This window comes from Aphelocoma coerulescens, chromosome 1A (genome assembly GCF_041296385.1).
Source record: "Aphelocoma coerulescens isolate FSJ_1873_10779 chromosome 1A, UR_Acoe_1.0, whole genome shotgun sequence".
NCBI classification, from domain to species: Eukaryota; Metazoa; Chordata; class Aves; order Passeriformes; family Corvidae; genus Aphelocoma; species Aphelocoma coerulescens.
In genome coordinates, this window is record NC_091014.1 from 45,661,516 (window position 1) to 45,681,276 (window position 19,761).

Here is a 19,761-nt window from a genome sequence, read left to right on the forward strand (position 1 = left end):
GTATCATATAATATTGCTACAATGCCAGATAAACTTTGTCTCACCATTTGTTCACACATACTCTCTCAGAGAGACAGACACACTCACACACCAACTGTGCAACACAGTATGTCTAAAGATGTTCCAGCACCCAAGCGCTGTATTTGGATAAAGACTTGGGTGCTGATACTACAAGTGGGCAAATAAAACTGAGTTGAAGTTGAGTCCAGCCATTACCCTCACTGTAGAGTTCAAACTTTACAGAGAAAATGCAAGAACCAGAGAGACAGAGAAAAAACAAAATCACAGGGGGTTATAAAGAACATCAGATACGCAATCAAATGCGACAATTAGTTATGTTTTTACAGCAACATTCGATACATAAAATCCTCACAATTTTTTGCATCTTCCTTTTTCTTTGAAGGAAACAAGAATAAACTTCAATATCACATAAATGCTGTTTCTCTTGAACAAAAAAATAAAAGATAAAAAAATACATTGTTACTCCTCTGTTTAAACTTTATTTACAAATAACTGGGTATTTCTAATCTAGACATAAAAGCTCTTTCCATGATTAATGTCAGTAAGCTATGGATGATCTGAGCCCATGTCTCACAAAAAAATACAATAGTTTTGCTTGGTATCAATAAACATTTTAAAATATACTAGATTTTGCCAAGTGTTACAATCATTGTCCAAACTGAATAGTAGTCTGAGTGCTGAATGAAGTGCATCAACAGAAATAGTAAATTTTAGTGTAACATTTCTTTGTCACTCACGATAGCCAGTTATCCTTGCAAGTCATTAAAGCAAGTATCACAGACTCGGACAGGCTTCTTGGAAGAAGGAGTTAAGGCATTCTTTGCTGAGCACTCGGCACAAAAGATATTCCCACACTGTCTACAGTGATGCTGCAGAAGAGAAGAAACATACATGCTAAACATTGGTGGCAAAGCAGTGATCACTAAGAGAGATCACTATCATGTTAAGTCAACTTTCAGCCAAATCAGCTGTCACATTCCAAAAGTTAATTTTAGTTTTTAAGTAGCAGTTACATAGCACAGAGAAGGTCATATGAGTAAATCATTTCTAAAGGATAAATGAAGAAAACATTCAGAAGTGCTTCACTGAGTCAAGAGAATATACCAGTTTCAGAAACGAGATGGTTAAGTTCATCCTCTTAAATTTGTTCTCTTGAACTTGTTCTGATCACGTGAAATACATTCTTCTTACATGTAACTACCTGCTTTCACATTGAGAAGTATCCTTGAATCAAAGGATCCAGGAGCCTTTGCTCAAAGACTACCCAAAGAACATCACTAAAATAGTGCAGGCCAGGGGGAATCACCCAAGACCAAGTCAGGAAGCTCTGCAAAAACGAACCTCACAAATATCCCTCATCTACTTCATTGCCAAGTCATTTGTTGGAGGGTGCTCATCTCTGGATGAAGGGCAGACCCTGCCAATTGATGCTAACATCTTAGCTGACCACAGCTGTTTTTACAACCAAGGTCTGACTACAGACCTAAAACACATCCAGTTGTTTTTTCTGTTCCATGTCTAGCTGGTGTTTAGAAATGTAGAGTCACAAAGCACCAGATCATGGTGATGCCTCATATTTTCACACATACCTAATTTCAACCAATTTACATTCCTTTTATACCCATAAATCTAGTTTGGACTGGTTATAAATATATTTTCTGTAAATATGCTTACAACAGTGTAATTTTGCCTGCTTGCAAAATTGAAAGCATTTAAACACTGTTTAAATGAAGCATTTTAACACTGTTTATAAGCTGATGCTGTCAAAATGGAAAAAGAACCATGAATAAAGTAAGCTCCGCAGCCCTTATTTTTAATGTGTTAAGGCACTGCAAACAATAACTGCATATTCTGAGATGTCTTGAGAATCACAGCACTATTTTCTGAAGTCTGTATCCCATCTAAGAGTTTGAAAACAATAAAAATAGAAAATCAGACACAGAGTAGAACACACCTACCCTTCTTACTGTCACCGAAAAGCCTTTTCCACAGGCCATACAATTCTGTACCTCATTGTCTTCTGCCCACTTCCTGTTGAGAGCTTGGGTGTGTTTGATCTATATAGAAGATGTAAAAAAAGCATCAGGCTTTTTAAAAAATGCATGTCTAATTCCCCCTAATATCCTCTATTTCCACAGCATGCACTACCCACTGCAGAATAAAAGCACCAATTCTGTCATGATACTCAGGGCTTATGTTTGTTTAGAGAGGAAACCTTCCAAGCTTCAAAACTATAAGCAGATTTAATGACACACAAACTGAAGAATGACCCTCACACACCACAAACATAACACCTTAATTGACCCTAAAAGGCAACCCACCACCAATCTGACACAAATTTTAAATTCTCCTAAGGTTCCAAACAGAGAATCAACAGGTTTCATAGCTTCAAATCAAATTATACCTGTAATGACTGGTTTTCTCGGCCAAGTTCCTGCATTGCAGCAGTTGTATTGTCCAGCTTTTTCTTCATTTCTACAAGTTTGGCTTGAAGCTTTTCAATTTCCCCCTCACTTTTTATACACCTGGTAAAATAATAAATAGTCAGCTCAAAGCATTTAAGACAATGTACACTGTGTGTCCTTTGGGCCAGCTGTCAGTCTGAGAAGCTACCTGCATAAAATCCAGCCCAAAAAATCCTTGCTCTGAAAAGTTCTTGGATGCCTTGACTAGGAAAACATTCTGTTGTAACAAACAGTTAAAGATTATACTGGCATTACTCCTAAGTATCTGCAGCTTACCTGGAGTTACTCCCCAAACCAGGGACAATGCTGAATGCAGTCCCTCAACAGCAAGCCCTGATAACAGGGGCTGCCCTGATAACAGCAAGCCCTGTGCAACAGGACACTCTCACAAACCAGCTGCTGCAGATGAGGTCAGACAACAGAGCAGAAAAGGAACCTTCTTCTTCTAGCAAGGCCACCTCCCATCAGCTGAAATTCAGTTATTTGCTGAAAGCCAAATTTCAAAGGGTATTTTGCTGCCAAGATGTAAACAGCTACTGCATGAGTTCAACACAGTACAGCAAGGGATTGCCAAAGAAAGAGGATCTCACTTGAACTGATCCCATCCTTTCCCAAGGTCTACTGCTCAAAAGTCAAATCACCAAACTTGACAGTACCAACAAAAGGTTTCCCCTCTGCCTTCACCAAACATGTCAGGAAATTAGGACAAAGAAAGCTTCCAGTTTCACAGGTGTTTCTTTTACCCTGGAAATCACCGCATTCAGGTAGCTCCTGCTGCCTTGCAAGGCCTCCTGCTGCCTGAAGGAAAAGCACTCTGCTTACCAAAGACTTAGATATATTGTAGAGACAACAGCAAGACTGGAGAAAATAAGACTGCAGGTTTTCAGGAGGAAGAAAATGCCTCCTTTCTGAAATTTAGTCTATATAATCCAATTACATATTCAGTCTCCTAACACGGAGTAGTGGGCACACCTGGGAGTTCCTATGCAAATTCTATGTTACTTAAGGGGTCTTTTCCAGGCTTCTGGATGACTATTGCAACTATTCCAACTGAATCAAGGCATGGGAGCCTCAGAGTAAAGGAGAAGGACAGTTAGCTCAGGTAAAAGAAGTTCTCTCTGCCAGGCCTCACAAGGTTCACAAAACAGATGAGAAGCCACAGCCTATATACCTGAAATCTCAGAGGAGCCCAGTGGATTTAGAAGGCTCTTACAGATGGACATAAATCTTTGAGAGCAAGCACAGAGCTGTGGCTTGGGTGATAAGTAAAGATCCTGACAAGCCTGCCTTGTTTTCTACAGAATGATCACAAAGAGCACAGCTGGTTCCCAAAACCCCTTGCTGTGCTTTGGCAGGGATGACAGAAGGTTGCATTCTGGAAACTACACCCACAGCCCAGGCACTAAGAACAAATACGGATTTAAACAAAGCATGAATAGAGAATCCTGAATCAAACAAGTTTTCATTCTCATTTCATTTCATTTCGTTTCATTTCTCAAACTACACTTCCATATCATCATGGCCACAGCTTACCTCTCCAGCAATGCTCTTCTCTCATCCTGATTATTCTGGACTGTTGCTTCCAAGACAGCATTGTCCCCACGTAAATCATCTGTCTGTTTCTCCAGTTCACTCACTCGTCTTTGACTGCTTTGCCACTCTTTCTTCATGGTAGCCAGGTTTTCATTCAGGACTGTGACCTGCATAGTGAGCTTGGTCTCCTCTTCCTCATGTTTCCGTTTTTCTTCTTCTTTGTCTTTTTTCTCTGTGTGCTATGAAAACAATGGAAAAATGAAAAACAAGTTTCCAAGCATTCTCTGTCTATTCCTTATATTTAATTGAGGCAAAGAATCTTACCGTAACAGAATCACTACTTTTAATCAACAAACTCTACTAGACAAGGCTGTCACCTCACTGAATTTTCGTATACCATTAAATGCCTCAAAGATTTTTGATCTCATCATTCAGAAACTCATGTAAAGTGAAACTAAACTCAACCCATTGCTTCTTTTCTGTCCCAAAGAGAAGAATCCAAAGGCATGTTCACAAAACAGCAGTCTCATACTCTCTAACATACTAACCAGTTTGGCTTCAATTTCAGCACATTCTTTCTTCAGCTCCTCTTCTCTCTTTTCCAGCTGATCTTTGACAGCTTGATGTTTTTGTTTCTCCTGTTCCAGAGTTGAATTTGTATTATCTACTTTGCCCTGCAGTTCTAATTTCTGTTGAATCAATAGCTGGTTTGCATCCTTGAGATTTGCCACCTCCTGTTAGGATACAGAGTTCAAAGTTAAAGTAGCAACACTGAAAGTGTAAATGGATTTAAATTCAAAAAGACTGTAATCCTTTCTTAGGAGAGGACAGCAACAATTTTTAGTTTTATCACTGGGAGAAAGGATGATTTTATAGCGCAAAGCATCAGTGATTTTCATGATCAAAGATTTTAAACTTATACTATGATCAACATTTAATTTTAAAAATTATTTTAATGCATGTTTCTGCTAAGTAGAGAGGAAGATCTGTTGAATTGTTTTCTACAGTTCCTTGAAAAGATGCATCCATTGTCATTTTCTAGGTACTGTTCTAAAATTTACTTCACATTGTTCTCTGGTTGCAATAATGAGGTCAAAACCTTTGTAATGACAATCTAAAACTGAATGCTTATGGATGAAAGTTAGTTTCTATTAGTCTTAAATGTATAAAAAATTACTCTCTGTTTTAAGCAATGGGATGACATAAATAATGGCTTTACTTGTTCTTCTGTAACTGAACTCAAGTAGAATAGTTAGTTTAATTTATAGAAATCACTTTCTTTAAAATTACACAGCCAAGCATGTAGGTACTAACAGACTAATAGGGGTGAACCATTTTTGCATAAACAAAAATTCAGAATACAAGTTAAAACCAAACCAAGGACAGTGAAGAGAACATATCCTCAGAACACGAGGATGCCCTACAGATAGGTATACATCCATTCCTTGCTAGGAGATGGGAAACAGAATTTAAGTCTTTGGAGACTTTCAGCCTGATGGCTTGTAAAGAGATCAAGAAATTACTATTAAGCTGACACTGGTGTGCACACCTTTTACATCTTTACAAATTTTATTCTTTAGAATAGAGATTTTAGGAACAAGAATTAGAATACCTTTCCCCAAGCACAGATTGCCTAAGAGAAACAAAGTACAGACTTATACCTAAAAATTACAGACCATTTCCTAAACAATGGAGAACGAAAGAACATCTGAAGGTCATAAGTTCTCATGTTATTTTCTTATTAGTGTATAAGGAATTGTACCTGTATTTATACTTGCACAACAATTTAAACTAAGTGTGCTTAACAGATGCAAATATAACTGCTAGTAGTTCATTATGGAAAACACAAACTACAGCCTTTTAGGAATGTTTGTTTTTATAGAGCCTAAAAAACAGAATATATAGAGTTTGACAAGAAACAGTTAGTTTTACTGAAGACTAAAAATTATTTCATTAAAGCCTCCCAACTTTTACCCTTTAGGGAGCTCAACTGATTGTTATGATTTTGGAAAAGAGTTTGTCTTTTATGAGGTGCCTGACATTGTTTCTTCCCCAACTGTGACTTTTTAAGACATTTTATTAAACAACACTAAGGGAGTTTCAACTCTACCACGCATGCCTGAGATGCCCGAGATGTGCCTAGAATATCTGGAAAAGTTCACCATCGTGACTCTTTTGGACAGCCTTCCATTGCAGAAGAGTCAAGCAGGGGTGTGCAGAGTGAATTTACAGTGGAACTAAAGAAAAGCTGGGACATACAACCCATCCTGAAGCCAAGACAAGTTATGCAGCCCACCTGGCTCACTAGGCCCTGGTACTCAAGGATCATCACCAATCAAGACATCATTGCTGAGGAAGCTCAACAAAATCTGGGCTTTGGTTCCCTTACCTGTAATACCAATATTTACAGTAACCATCTTTGCAAAGCCATTCCAGATAACATCTACTGAGTAGGCACATATTTCTCATCAGATAACCAAACACATGAAGAAGACTCAGCTTGTCTCAATACCTTCTCAAATTCTTGCTTGCAGGCTCTAAGCTCTTCACCCAGCTTGGCACTTTCTTTTTCAAGTCTAGTCCTTATTTCCTGGAGCTCTGCCGTTTTACATTTTTCATTAGCCAAATCTTTTTCTTTCAAAATCTTGAAGAGAAATAAAAGTGCTAGAAAAGTTACTTCTTCCAAGTTCACAAAATAAAAAACCCAACCAATCAAAAAACATCCAGGGTCCAAAAACTGCTTGGTGGCTTTGTAATTATGGGGAAACAACTGCCATATACCTATCCACAGTTTGTAATGCAATTAGCAGCATGATTGCAGTTTTAGATTTAAAACTAATGTTTTCCCATCTGTCTAGCCACAAACCTGTCTAGAACAAATTAGCAGCATATTTTGAACCAAATTCACTACAACTGTCTCTTTTTTAAGTCTTTTTACCAGAGGTTCAGTAAAACTGGCATTGTTATGCTCTCAAATTAGAGATGTAATAGAAAATAATAAAAGGTGCCTGCATGGGGTAGATGTGACTGTGTGGAGATTTCAAAAGGCAGAGGCATTTACCCTGTCATTCTGAAGATCTTGTACCATTTTGGTCTTCTCACCCAGCTGCTGTTCTTTCCTTGATGCATCCTGCTCCAGTGTAGACTTAGCTTTCTTCAGTTCCTGAATCTGTTGATTATTGCTAGCAATTCGATTCCTGCTGGAAACTAATTCTTCTTGAGCTAGAGCAAGTTTTTCTTCTGTGGACTAATTAAAAAGAGAGTTCTGCAAGTTATCTGCCAGTATAAAAGCTTCAAATACTAAACAGCCAGTTAAACATTTTCCAAGTAGAAAAATTTCTACCTAGAGGGTAACATTTAGCTTCAAATGTTGACAGAGCATAACTACAGAAACTTCTAGTTTACAAAGTAATTTCCAGAAACAAAACCTTACTGTACATATTCCAGCTTGCATCCTTACACAGACAAAAGGTGAAAACATGCAGAAGGGCAGAAAATAAAAACTGACAAAAAGAGAATGAACTTGAATTTGCTCACACAAATTTATTTTATCTAGGCAAATCAACAGTTCTATAACTCTAGACTTCTGTTACTTAAGAACCAGTGAAGCTATACTTTGAAGAGTTCAAAAATAATTCAGTGCTATTTTTTATCAATAACTTAATAAAATTAGTGCTAGAACAACTGTAAAATTTCTTAAAATTCTGAAGTGAAATGTATAAGATAAAAATGCTAATATCAAGAGAAAATGTTTCACAGTTTCTACTGCACAAGCATTTTAAACATTAAGTTTAAACTTCCATTCAAAAGCTGCAGATGATTTCATTTTCCTCTTCTCTTGCCTCTAACTCTCACCATTAGCTAGAAAAAAAACTTTGATTTATCTCTCTGAAACAGGTCACAAAATCCCAAGAAACAATCCAAAACTTGCACCCAAAGCCAAAGCTCATTCTGTTTGCTCACAGCAAAGTCAAACTTCGGGGGTCTTTTTGAGTTAGTGTTCTGGAGGTTACTTTTTTAAACCTTCTACCTTAGGTAAAGACTAGTTCCACTTGGAACCCACAAGAAAAAAAAACAACCAAACTCATCCACTTCTTCAAAATACTGGAATTTTATGGAAATTTTTGATGCTATGATACAGAAGATGAGCTGAGATTTTTTATTAGTAATAAGTTTATTGCCTTCAGTGCGGCAGTAAGGATTTCAACATTTTTCAAGACAAACTCAATTCTTTTTGAAGCTCTTGCTTAAATATTAAACCTCTTGTTGAAGGTTAGTGGTTTTAAAAGGAAATCTAAGCAGAATTTTCCCTTCATTCAATTATGCATATGCTTTAGTCACTCCCATGTTGATTTAAAAGCTAATTCATTTCTGATGCCTCATGACCCTCCTTTGTAATATCTGAAGTATTTTGCTTGTAGAGACCGACTTAATTTGAAACAGCAGTGATGGAACACTGCTGATTCAACAGCATTTTCAACAATCCCCATGACTCTTAAAAAGCTCACGATGGCTTTTAAAATTAATTTTCAAATAAATTACTTTATTTGCTTTCTGAGATATTAGAGTTTACTACTTAGCATTTTGAAAGGGGTTGACTCAGAATTTTTTGTAAGCAAAATAGGAGGTGCTTTAGCAGTTTTCAAGGTTTCAGCAGGGTGGGCATTTCAGAAAGTAAAATTATCCCCCTCTGCTCCATTGTGTTCAGTGGAATACCATATTTTCCTAACACTGAAGAAGGACAGGAAGTCTAGCAGCATCATATAAGATCTTCACAGGAAAACCCAACAGTCTCTGCAGTTTTAGAAAGAAGCATAATAAAGCCACAGCTTTTATTCACATTTGTTTCCAGTAGAAGAAATGTAGTTACATCAAATTTTCTAGCATCAGATAATGAAATTTGATGAAGTAGATAGTGACACCCATATACAGTGGGGTACTTCTCTCTCAATCCACCCCACAAAATCTCTGCACTGTACAGGTTATCTCCCTGTGTCTATACTGAGACTAAGACAAGGAACAGGTACAGAACAAAAGAGGTCAATCAGTACTCATTTTTGTAAATAAAGAAGAATGCTAGGTTGACTGGTACAGAGTTTAAATAAATACAGATATTTGAAAATTACAGTTTGATTCACTACAGCCTGGCCTGTGCCAGTGCAAATCGTTGTGCCAACATCACAACTGGTCCTAGCAGGGTGGTGGGACCCAGATTCATTCCACCTACATGAAGTGCACAAACAAGCATGTGAGTCTGTGTGCTCCCTGATCCCAGTCCACAAGGACCAACATTAAATTATTCACAGATGCTAACCTGATCTCTCTTCACTCCCTAAAAAAAAGAGTTAGACTGACTATATGCAACTTAGGCTCCTGACTTACAGAACTGAGGTCTGGCAAGCATGAATTTTGTTCCAGAACATTCACTGAATACATGCTGGCAGCAATGCCAACATTGGAGACAAAGAAACATTCTTTTGAAAAAACAGAAGAAACCAGGACTGACTACAAAAAGCACGAATGCCAAAACTCAAGAACACTTGGCAGAGCTCAGGAGATCAGATTCACAGAAAGTGTCCTCACACTAAGTCAAAATCAAGGAAAAAATTACAGTTTGAACATTTTTATTAACTCTTCTATATAAAAAATGCCTTTTTCACAAAAAAAAAGTATGAATATATATACACAAACAGATATTTGTATAAATAGGTGTGTATATACAAAAATTATTTGGTGGTACTCTTTTTTAATTATATATATCCTTTGTTATCAAAAAACACAGCTTTAACAAGCACTCAAATCCTACCCTCTTTTTCCAGTCACAAAGACAAAAATGTGTGTGAAGTTACTGTTAGAGACATTTTTAAACCAAAGTAAATTTGCAGCAAATAGTATCCATAAAATTATAACTACATTCCTAGTTCCAATTTTATTATTTATTGTTGGTTTTTTTTTTTTTTTTATTACAACACTCCTTTAGTTTACAGGACTCAGAGCTTCACGGTTTGCATCTGGCCACAGCAACACGGCTCGGGTGCCCTGCTGCGGACCCAGAAGCTCGGGCTCCGCGGTGCCGATGGCCCTGCGGAGAGCAGCGCTCTGCTCTGCAGCTCTGGCTCAGGCAGCGCTGGATCTCCAACCGCAAACCGCCCCGAAGCGTTCGCTCCCTTCTCAGTGCCACCTCCGCCTCCCAGCCAGGGAGGAGCCATCGATCCCAGCAGTGATATTCCCGACAAATGCCAGCAGATGGTGCTCTGTGTACAGCCCAGCTCCCGCCATGCCCTCCCAGGAACTACCTTACACGTCACCCACACAGCCTCTCGTGATCCATCCTCACGCCTGGAACCTTGGCCCCCCCAACAGCGTGGTGCCACATCACGCGAGGATGTTTCAGTTTTCCCTTTTAACTCTAGCATTGCTCGGATGCCACGATATGGCCTGGCCATGCCTGTTCCGGACAATGCTGGGCTTCTGACACTGCTTGACTCAACACTGCTGTGCAGGGAGTTCATATCTCTGCTGAAAATCCTGCACTGAAAGACACCCAAGCTGACTCTACATACAGACCAGTTTTAAAAACTTCTACCACTGTCTACTAAGAAGATTAAGGCCAATCTAAAGCTCAGCCTAACCATTGGCTTTGGTTCCAAACTTTAAGCAAAACACACAGCTCTGGCTCAAATGAGCTACTTTTAAAAAAGTAACTTGCCCAAGGCAAAACATCATGCAGACAACTCATTTTGAATAGGCTCTGAAAGGCTACTATAAAGTTCTTCTGACTTGAGTGGCATTTTGATATTCAGCTCTCAAGACTAACACTGTCACTCGGAGAGTGTCTGAATGTGCTTTTCTTTTGTGGTCTTCTAAGACAAGCTATCACTGCTTCTTTAGTTTAATGTTGCACTGAGGTAGCACAGCCATGATTAAGGATCAGCTCCCCACTTTTTCCCTCTTCTACATCTTCCGGGAAAAAAAAAAATGGTGTCAATCAGACCTCACTAACCCTAATTAATACATGTTTTTTATAAAATTTTTAAATCAAGCAAATGGGCTCCAAATTGGTACAGCACTTCAGTACTGTCCTGGGGTGATGTAATGAAGCTGCTTTGTTCCTTAACCGTCCGCTCAATGGCCAAGGACGCTGTTTCTTTAGGATGGACCCGGGGGCCGGAGCCACGGGACCGAGTGCGGGGCAGTTCAGCGGCTCAGCCCCACGGCTCAGGGGCTCGGGAAGGAGTGCGCCGGGAGCGCTGTGCTGCTTTTTGGTTTCCTTTGTGTTCCAGCTAGCTGGGAAAAGCTTCTGTTGGGTTCTTGTTCTTTTTTCCCTTTCCTTCCCCTTGCCTCACTGCCTTCCCTTCCCTCCTCGCCGGTCCGGGGAGCCTGCGGGGGCGGCCCCGGCTGGTCCAAGCCCACGTGTCTGTTCCCTCTCCGGGAATTTGTTGTATTTTGAGGGATTTTTTCCATCCTGTTCTACCCTGTTTTGTTTGTGTGTTAATAAACAGTTTGATTTCTTTTTCCCACTTCCACCCTTTGTGACCCATTTGTCTCATTGACGGAGGAAAAGGGGAGGTGCTTTTCCCTTTGGAGGAGACACTCACTCAGGAGTGTTTCCTCCTGAAGTTTTGTCTCAAAAACCAAGACAAGTATTTAGGACCCCAATCTTCTTCAGTCTCTCTAGGCTCCGCAGAAACTTACATAATAAATCAAGTTACCTGACTGCTCACCTTAAAAATCTTGTTTCCCCATTGCCATCACCTTATTTTATCTTTTTGCATAGAGTTCTCTCTCTCTTGCTACCATCCCCATTGGGTCTAAATACATGTGAGACGCTTCCTGTCCTATTTTATACTTGCCAGAACTAGAGGTCATCAAACTGCTCTAATAATAATACTTATTCACAGCTATTTTGCAACAAGCGATACTTTAATGAAAATTATACCAAAAAACCCCCAAGTTACTGAACACATCCAATGCTTCTACAGGCCACTGCATTACCAAAAGGTGATTTAAATGCATTGCAGGAAATAAACTCATAGATGTATATGTGCAATAGTAACAGACTGGAAGAAAGAATATGCTTAAGCCACCACTGCTTATTAATCATGCAGAAGTTCTCCACAATTTAATGTAGCAATTCAACCATGCTGCACTGAAAGTAAAGCTTCAATAACCTGCAGGGAAATATGGCAGGTAATTTAGTACTACAGAGGAGGAGTAAGTCTCCTGCAACTGTAAAAGAGGTATTTCTCTATTTCTTAAAATAACCTGAGCATGGAGTTTGGCTAGAGTTCCAAAGCTCATATGGGCCAGTGTGAAACAGCCACAAGACCTTTAAGGGTTTCAGTGGTGGGATTGAAAGGCCCACCTTTGGGGGAAAGGGAACGATGAAATCAAAGCAGGGAACAATGAAATCTAAGCAGTCACCACAAGCTCCCTTTATACATAACAAAGCAAACAGAAGCTGACATCTAAAGCAGATCAGATGATCTGTCTCCCCAAAGCATCTATTCCTCTCCATAAACTTCAGAAGAGCCTAGAGCAACAGCGCTGGACACAGACAAACCTGCAGTGGGATTTATCTGGAGTGAAAAGTGCCTAAGCTACAAATCTTGCCAGCAGACAGCCAGTCTGTGCAGCACAGTATGTCCCAGGACTAACTGAAGCATTGGCTTAGTACTGACACGAAGCAGAGGGTTATAAAAAAAAGCCAAAAAACACCTTTGCTGACTGGCTCAGCTCTCAGCAATACCTCTTTGAAGGCACTGCACACTAATACAAAACCAGGTAACTTCAGTTTAGGAATAGCAAAAACTTCAAGGACTAAACTGTATTCCAGGTAGGTCCATAAGCCTACTGTTTCTGTAAGTTTGACATCTCTCAACATCTACCATAAGCCAGGAATATTTTAGTTAAATCATCCAGAAGATAGCAGTTACTCACATGCTAGCAGACCTTGCCCTAATTAGCTACACTATTAAAATTAGTTGAAAGCTACAGTATAACAAGAAAAAGCAACATTAAAAAAATAACTCTTTAATGAATATAAAACTACATCACCTTTCACTTTGCTGCTGCAGAAATGCAAGGGTATTTCAGGTAAACTGGCAAATACGTTTGGCTTTAAATTAGTTTCAGAATATCCTTTGTCTCAAGGGAAGGGATTTAACAGCACTAAATTCTATATATAGCAGAAGAGACTTTTTTTTACTTATACAGTTCCTGCATTGTTTCTTGGTCTTCAAAATGGATATTAACATCTACTAAGTCACATATGACATTAAAATGACTGCAAGTACCTTAAGGTCTTGCCTGGTTGCCAGCAGCTCAGACTCTTTCCCATAAAGATCCAGCTGCAGCTTCTCCATGTTTTCTTTATGTTTATCATGGGCCTTCTGTAAGTCTGCTAGCTTGCCTTTCTCTGCTTTAAGTTCCTGTGCTGACAAAATAGACTGCTGTTGTAGTTTATTCTCCAGCTCTGCCTGAAACATAGGCATAGAAAGTTCCAGTTAAAGTTACACACAGTAAAGTTAGCTTAAGCATTTCAATAAAATGCATTTCTACTGCAAGAATTTTGTTCCTCTTACGAAATAGCAGTTCAGTAACCTGATATTTGTGATTTTACAGTAAGGTTTTATAACTAATTTAACAACAAAATTCAATTCATGACAAAATACTAAGTGAAACACATTAAGACCAAATATTAAAAATTGGAATAATGTTTCCAAGTGTGCTGGTTTTGGCTGAGGTAGAATTTTCTTCATAGGAGTTAGTATGGGGGCTGTATTTTGGATTTGGATTTGTGGTGGGAACAGTGTTGTTGTCACAGGGATGTTTTAGCTACTGCTTAGCAGCGCTCACACAGAGCCAAGGCCTTTCCTGCTTCTCACACCGCCCCATCAACAAGAATCTGGAGAGGGCACAGCCAGGACAGCTGATCCCACTGACCAAAGGGATATTCCATACCATATGACATCACGCTCAGCATATGAAGCTGGCCGAAGAAGAAGGGGAGGGAGTTTGGAGGGATGGTGTTTGTCTTCCCCAGTCACCGAGCCGCTCTGTGCTGCTGAGTTGATGGCTGGGTTAAACCACGGCACCAAAATCTAATGTTTCCACAGGCTGTCTAAAGCACAAATATGACCATGTAGCATTGGGCAGCCAAAGCTGGAGCCACATTTAACAGTGCATGGCACACAGCACAACATTCCCTAATGTTGTAAGACATTTGAACTCTTTCCATTATGGTTTATGAGTTTAATACTGTCACTCAGATAAATTCTTTTGGTATAATATGAGAAGACTTGGTTTAAAACTGCCATGGACATTTTAAAACACCACAGAGTTTGTCTAAAAATACTCTCATGAAATTCTACTGCTTTACAAGAAAATGGCAGCTCTTGCCTTGCTCCTGAAGCAAAAAACCCACATTCAATCTAGCCTATTTTTTCCCTTTACTAAATTTCAATTCCTATGGAATTCGTATTACAGCACTGGTTCTTTTCATTATTGCTGTTGATGTTGTTGTTTATATCTCCAACAGCATCTGAAGACCTCACCACCATATCCTGACCTTATCATTTCCAACAAGACTACAGCAAACAGAGTTTATCACAAAGTTATTGACATAAAAGCTTCAGTATTTATCAGAGGAATTTACATTCATCTTCCTGTAAGAGTAAGAAAGGACAGTCTTACCTTTTCTAAAAGGGCAGTTTTTAATTCAGCTTGAAGTGTCTCACTATGTTTTTTCTTCTGCTCAAAAGATTCCTTTAACTCTCTCAGCTTTCCCTGGAGATGTTGCTCACTTTTTTCTTTGTCCTTCAGAAGACCCTGGATTTCCAGTACTTGTGCTCTTGCTGAATCAAGGTCTATAGACAACTGCTTAGAAATCTATATTCAAAAATATTAAATAACTGTATATAATTTAAATTTAAATCACCATTCGTACATGCTGTTCACAGAATCAGACCATCCCACAGTGCCACTGCTATTTCAGAGTTACGTGGCTGAACAGTGGCAAGCAGATTTTAAGAACTACCATAACACATTAAAATAATCTGTTATTCCAAATTTACTACCTAGAGATCAACAGCAGTCTTTTTTACCCATTCTAAATTAAGATCAGGCAACTTTGCTTATACCAGCAGTGGTGTGGGATCTCCTGCTGCCAACTGCAGCATATACCAAGCTCATCCTTCTGCACTTTCCACTGAGCACCACAGCACTTCAGCTGAGTGAGGAGCCAGGGAAGTAGCAGCAATAGTCACAGACCAATTACCATCACACCTGCACACCCCCAAATGTCTTTCAGATAGTAAGTGTCCCTCACTGCCTATCACACTATGTCCACTGATCAAATTTTTTCAGATTCCTTTAGGGAACAGAAGATGCCTTGGGTAAAGAAATCCATGAAAGCAGACATGTCCTTCAGGCTGCCAGCTGCACTGCATGGTCTGAATGCTCATCTTTGAAAAAGAAGTACATTTGGTCCTTATGTAGTCACAACCAAGTGATTTATACAAGTTTGAAAAAGCAATTCAGTCCTTGAAGGATAGCTGAAAATGTCCTGTCAACTACACTGAGAACATACTGAATAAGCCTGAGAATAAAATAGATCTAAGGATATGAAATGACAACTTTTATTGTATGGAAGTACAAAAGAAAATGGGGACACAGTGGTACCAAGTAACTGGTTCACTAATGAAAAAACCCGAAGGGCTAAAATCCCCTGCTAAGGTATGTGGGGCACAGAAAACTAAGACTAAAACCTATATTCTAAAGCTTCATATTACCCTCTGCAAAAGTTTTAGCATCACCTTATTTCAGTGCCAAAGATAGGTTACAATTTGAGAACTGAAACATCTTTATCCCTCATCAGTCCCAGAAGGTGAGACTGAAAACCAATCTTTTAAACATTTATTATTACTGGTTTTGAGACTTTTGAAACTAAGTGGACAACTTACCCCCTCCTTTTTTTCCAATGAGTTTTTCAATTCATTCCTCTCTTTAGCTACAGACTCTGTTTGTATCTGAAGTTGGTGTTTTAATTCTTGGCAAGATTTTTCCTAAAAAACATAAGACAAGGAAATATTCCTGTTAGCTTCTAAGACCAAGTACCGAGTATTTTTGCAGGATCTACAAATCCTTAAAAAATAACGCTTTCATTTTCAATGCAAAATCTTACCTTCTCAACTGCAGACATTTTCAGCTCAAAACCTCTCAAAACTTAAAGTGGCAAATCTAAGCTGAACACATCTGATGCCCTGTACTAATAAACTCAGCCAGGTGCCAGAGTTTTTCTGATTACGGATAGTCTCCTAGTTTAAAGCTGTGGTTAGCAGCCCTTCTTCTTGCTGAAGTAGTAGGCTCATTGGTCTCCTCAGGATCTAAAATTCCTTCATGTTCTAAAACTTACAAACAAGTACATTTGCAGACCTCCATGCATATGCAACTGTATGTTAAGCCCAAATACTATGTATTTAAGATAGTGGAAAGCCTCCAAAAGACTACAGAACTAGAAGCAGAATCTGGACTACTATCTTTAAGTCTAAATTGGGGAGAAAATCCTTCAAGTTTTTAGGAGAACCATATCTTTAAACAGCAGTAACTAAGAAAAGGAAGGAAAGAGTTTTTCTTTAGAAGGGGAATGAGTAAAAGAAAATGTTCTTTTGAACTAGGAGCAGATTTTTTTTTAGATCAGAATAAAAGCAGCTCTGAATGGGTTCTGGAAAACGGTGATGTGTAAGATGAAAGGGCATGAGAAAGACACCCCTTGCCACATCTGAGACAAGGATGTCACAACAACTGTATCTATAAAACTGAGCTATATGTATTCATATAGTGCCCATTCATATCACCAAGGCAGAAGAGGTAAGAAAAAAGTATATTTTAACTCTAGTAATAGTTTACTTTCTTTACCATAATAGGTTGCTCTGGTGGTCAAGCACTTGTTATACTGCCACTTGCAAGACCCTTCTGACACTCAAATAGTTCTAGTACTCCAATAATACCTTAAGCTAGGCATTTCCCAAATGACAGATGATGTTACTGTCTCTGCCTGCAGTATGCAGCTTTCCAGCATGTCCAGACAAGTGCACAGGAAATTCTATATACGAAGACTTCAAAAAAGAAATTAAAATGGCCTCAGAAAAATAACTTCTTAAACACAACAGCATTTTACCAAAGGTTCTATAACTTTGTGTTGTTATAATACAGCTGATGTATTTTTTAAAAGGGGGACCTTTCGCATCAAATTGTTTCACCACTTGTCTCCATTTGGTTTCTTCACTGTGTTAAAGGCATGCAGCAAGAAGAAAGGATCCTGTTATGTGATATGACTGATGTTTACTACTGTAAATATTCAGGCAAAAATTTAAGGTGGGAAACATGTGTGACCTGCGAAAAATCACGATTTGGTTTTTCTTATAGTAACTAATTTTCATGCATTGTCATCGTATGTACACTGTTTGCAAACAGAAAGCAAAGTCATTTTATCAGACTGTAAATACACCAAACTTAATGCCTAATTAAAGAATCTACTAACCATTTCTGCCATAGCTGCTTTTCCTTTTTTAATTTCTTTTTCTAATTCTTCCTTTCTTTTCTTGAAGGATTCAGAGCTTTTTGAGAGCTTTTCTTTGGCATCTGTAAGGTCCTTTAACAGAGTATCCTTCTCTAATTTCACTTGTTGCAGCTCTGATGTGGCTGCTTGCATTTTACAGTCAAGTTCCTTAAGCTGTTTACTTGTATCTTGATTTGATTTCTCAAGGTTTTGTTTGAGACTGGCCTTTTCTGCCTCCTGCTTTGAAATTTGTTCATTTGCTTGGTCAAGGGCCTCAGATTTCTTCTGCAAATCCAATTGAGCATTAGACATCCTGCAAATACAAAAAGATAAAACGTACCTTTTTAAAAGTTATTTTTCAGAGGTTCTTTTGTGTCCTTAAATGCCCCTATTTTTATCCATGGGCATTACCCTCTTAATCCTCTAGTTAAGACAAAACAGCAACTCTAGAAACTAGTTTTGAGATGGTTCTTTCTTCATCAACTATAATGAAACTACCCCTTTGCTGCTTATACAAAAATTACAAATTTGTATTTGAAAAAGGTTACAGAGCTATGGATATTTAAAGATGGACCTCACTATATCAAACTGCTCCAATATTTAGCTGACAACAAGCACAGTGAATAAACTGAAGAAGTGTAGTGAATCAGAGCAGTCAGTGATTCCCATGAGACAACATGGCAGATGGAGTGAAAGACAACAGGTAGGATACAGCACAGTTCTTGTAGCAGAGGGGACACAGCTCTTGTTTATGACTTCATGAAATCACAGGAGAGAAGCAGAAAATTTCAACTCTATTCCAAACTGCTCCAGTTTTATGTCTGACTTTGAAAAGTACTGTAACACAGGAAATGCATACGCTTCTCTTGCTGTTTCAAGTTGTTTACTGAGCTCTGCTATTCGAAGGTCTAATTCTGTAGACTGATTTCGCTGTTGCTGTAACTCCTGAAGAGCTTGGTCTTTACTTGCTTTAGCATCAAGAATGTCACCTTCAAATTTCTGAGAGAGAAAAATAAAAAGATAGAGCCATCAGAACACAACCAACAAAACAAAAATAGCAATAAAATGCAAAGTCATCTAGTCTGTGAGTAGCAATAACTTTAGGAAGCAGTCACAGCTCTCACACATCATCTACCTGTTTCATTACTTTGCTATTCATCTTTCATTATTTAGTTCCTGCTAATCACCTGCTCCTCCAGAACTGTTTTGGTAAAACATTCTAAAATCATCTTTAAATTAAAGGCCAAGCCAGCATTTTACTGCAAAGTAATAGTTAAAAAGTTTTACAGTAAAAGCAAAGACACAAACTACAGCTGGGAATAAATTCTATGCTCACCTGGAAAGATTTTTCTTCTGTTTTTTTCCAAAGGTACTTTTTCACTCATATGGACTATAAAGAACACAGGAGCCTTCAGGAAGTGGGCACTGTTTAAACACTTCAGCATACTGGCTGTTTTACAGGCACTTCTGCTTTCACACAGTGGCCATAAAATAAAGTGGCCAAGTTTCTCCAAAAAAATTCCTGAGGGCTTTTTGTTTTCTAATTTTTTTTCTACTTTTTTAATTGCCACACATTCAGCTGGAATAATCTCAAAGAATGGTGAAGATGCCAAGATTTTACATAGAATTGCCTTCCTGTTGACAGCACCAACAATCCTGCTCAGTTTCACACTTCAGCTACCAGGAAACTCATAAAATCATACTCAAGCAAGCTCTGTATTCCTCCCAAGCATTTTTGTCTACTGGCAACTTATGGAACTTCAGCAAAAGAATGAAAAATAAAAAACACAAATCAAAGTAGGCAGAAAAAAAAAACTGTTCAAAAGAAGAGATGGAAGAAAAAAATAATTATGCTGATAAAGAAATGCATGACAGCTTTATTTTTTAATAGCATTGGATTTAAAATTTCACACAGGGAAAACAATCTTCGTTCTCTTCTAAAGAGCACATAAGCTAGGAAAAACACCCAACTCAATCTTGAGCATAAAGACTACTAACCTGCCTCAAAACAGACAGACAACACTGCAAAATCAGTTCTGCATTGCTCCCATGATCCCTGTATCATATGCTTTTGTCTGTTACAAATTTTGACTACCAAGAATTTTTAACAAATATTGAACAAAGGTCAAAGCCCAAATTTTAAAGCTCTCAAGCATTAGGACTAATCCATATGCTAAACTG

At 38.5% G+C, this 19,761-nt stretch overlaps 1 protein-coding gene across 3 annotated transcripts in view; it reads right to left on the reverse strand.

Annotated features, from left to right (window-relative positions):
• Positions 1 to 477: 477 nt before the first annotated feature.
• Positions 478 to 19,761, reverse strand: part of EEA1 (early endosome antigen 1) — a 62,533-nt gene continuing 43,249 nt past the window's right edge. For all 3 annotated transcript variants that reach the window (XM_069000002.1, XM_069000008.1, XM_069000011.1), the window contains 12 exons: positions 18,440 to 18,579; positions 17,563 to 17,893; positions 15,983 to 16,084; positions 14,715 to 14,909; positions 13,316 to 13,498; positions 7,081 to 7,266; positions 6,532 to 6,663; positions 4,568 to 4,753; positions 4,020 to 4,258; positions 2,426 to 2,546; positions 1,980 to 2,078; positions 478 to 890 (listed from right to left, as the gene is read on the reverse strand). In XM_069000002.1, coding sequence (XP_068856103.1) covers positions 768 to 890; positions 1,980 to 2,078; positions 2,426 to 2,546; positions 4,020 to 4,258; positions 4,568 to 4,753; positions 6,532 to 6,663; positions 7,081 to 7,266; positions 13,316 to 13,498; positions 14,715 to 14,909; positions 15,983 to 16,084; positions 17,563 to 17,893; positions 18,440 to 18,579 — 2,037 coding nt within the window. In that variant the 3' untranslated portion in view covers positions 478 to 767. The remainder of the gene's footprint in view (positions 891 to 1,979; positions 2,079 to 2,425; positions 2,547 to 4,019; positions 4,259 to 4,567; positions 4,754 to 6,531; positions 6,664 to 7,080; positions 7,267 to 13,315; positions 13,499 to 14,714; positions 14,910 to 15,982; positions 16,085 to 17,562; positions 17,894 to 18,439; positions 18,580 to 19,761) is intronic.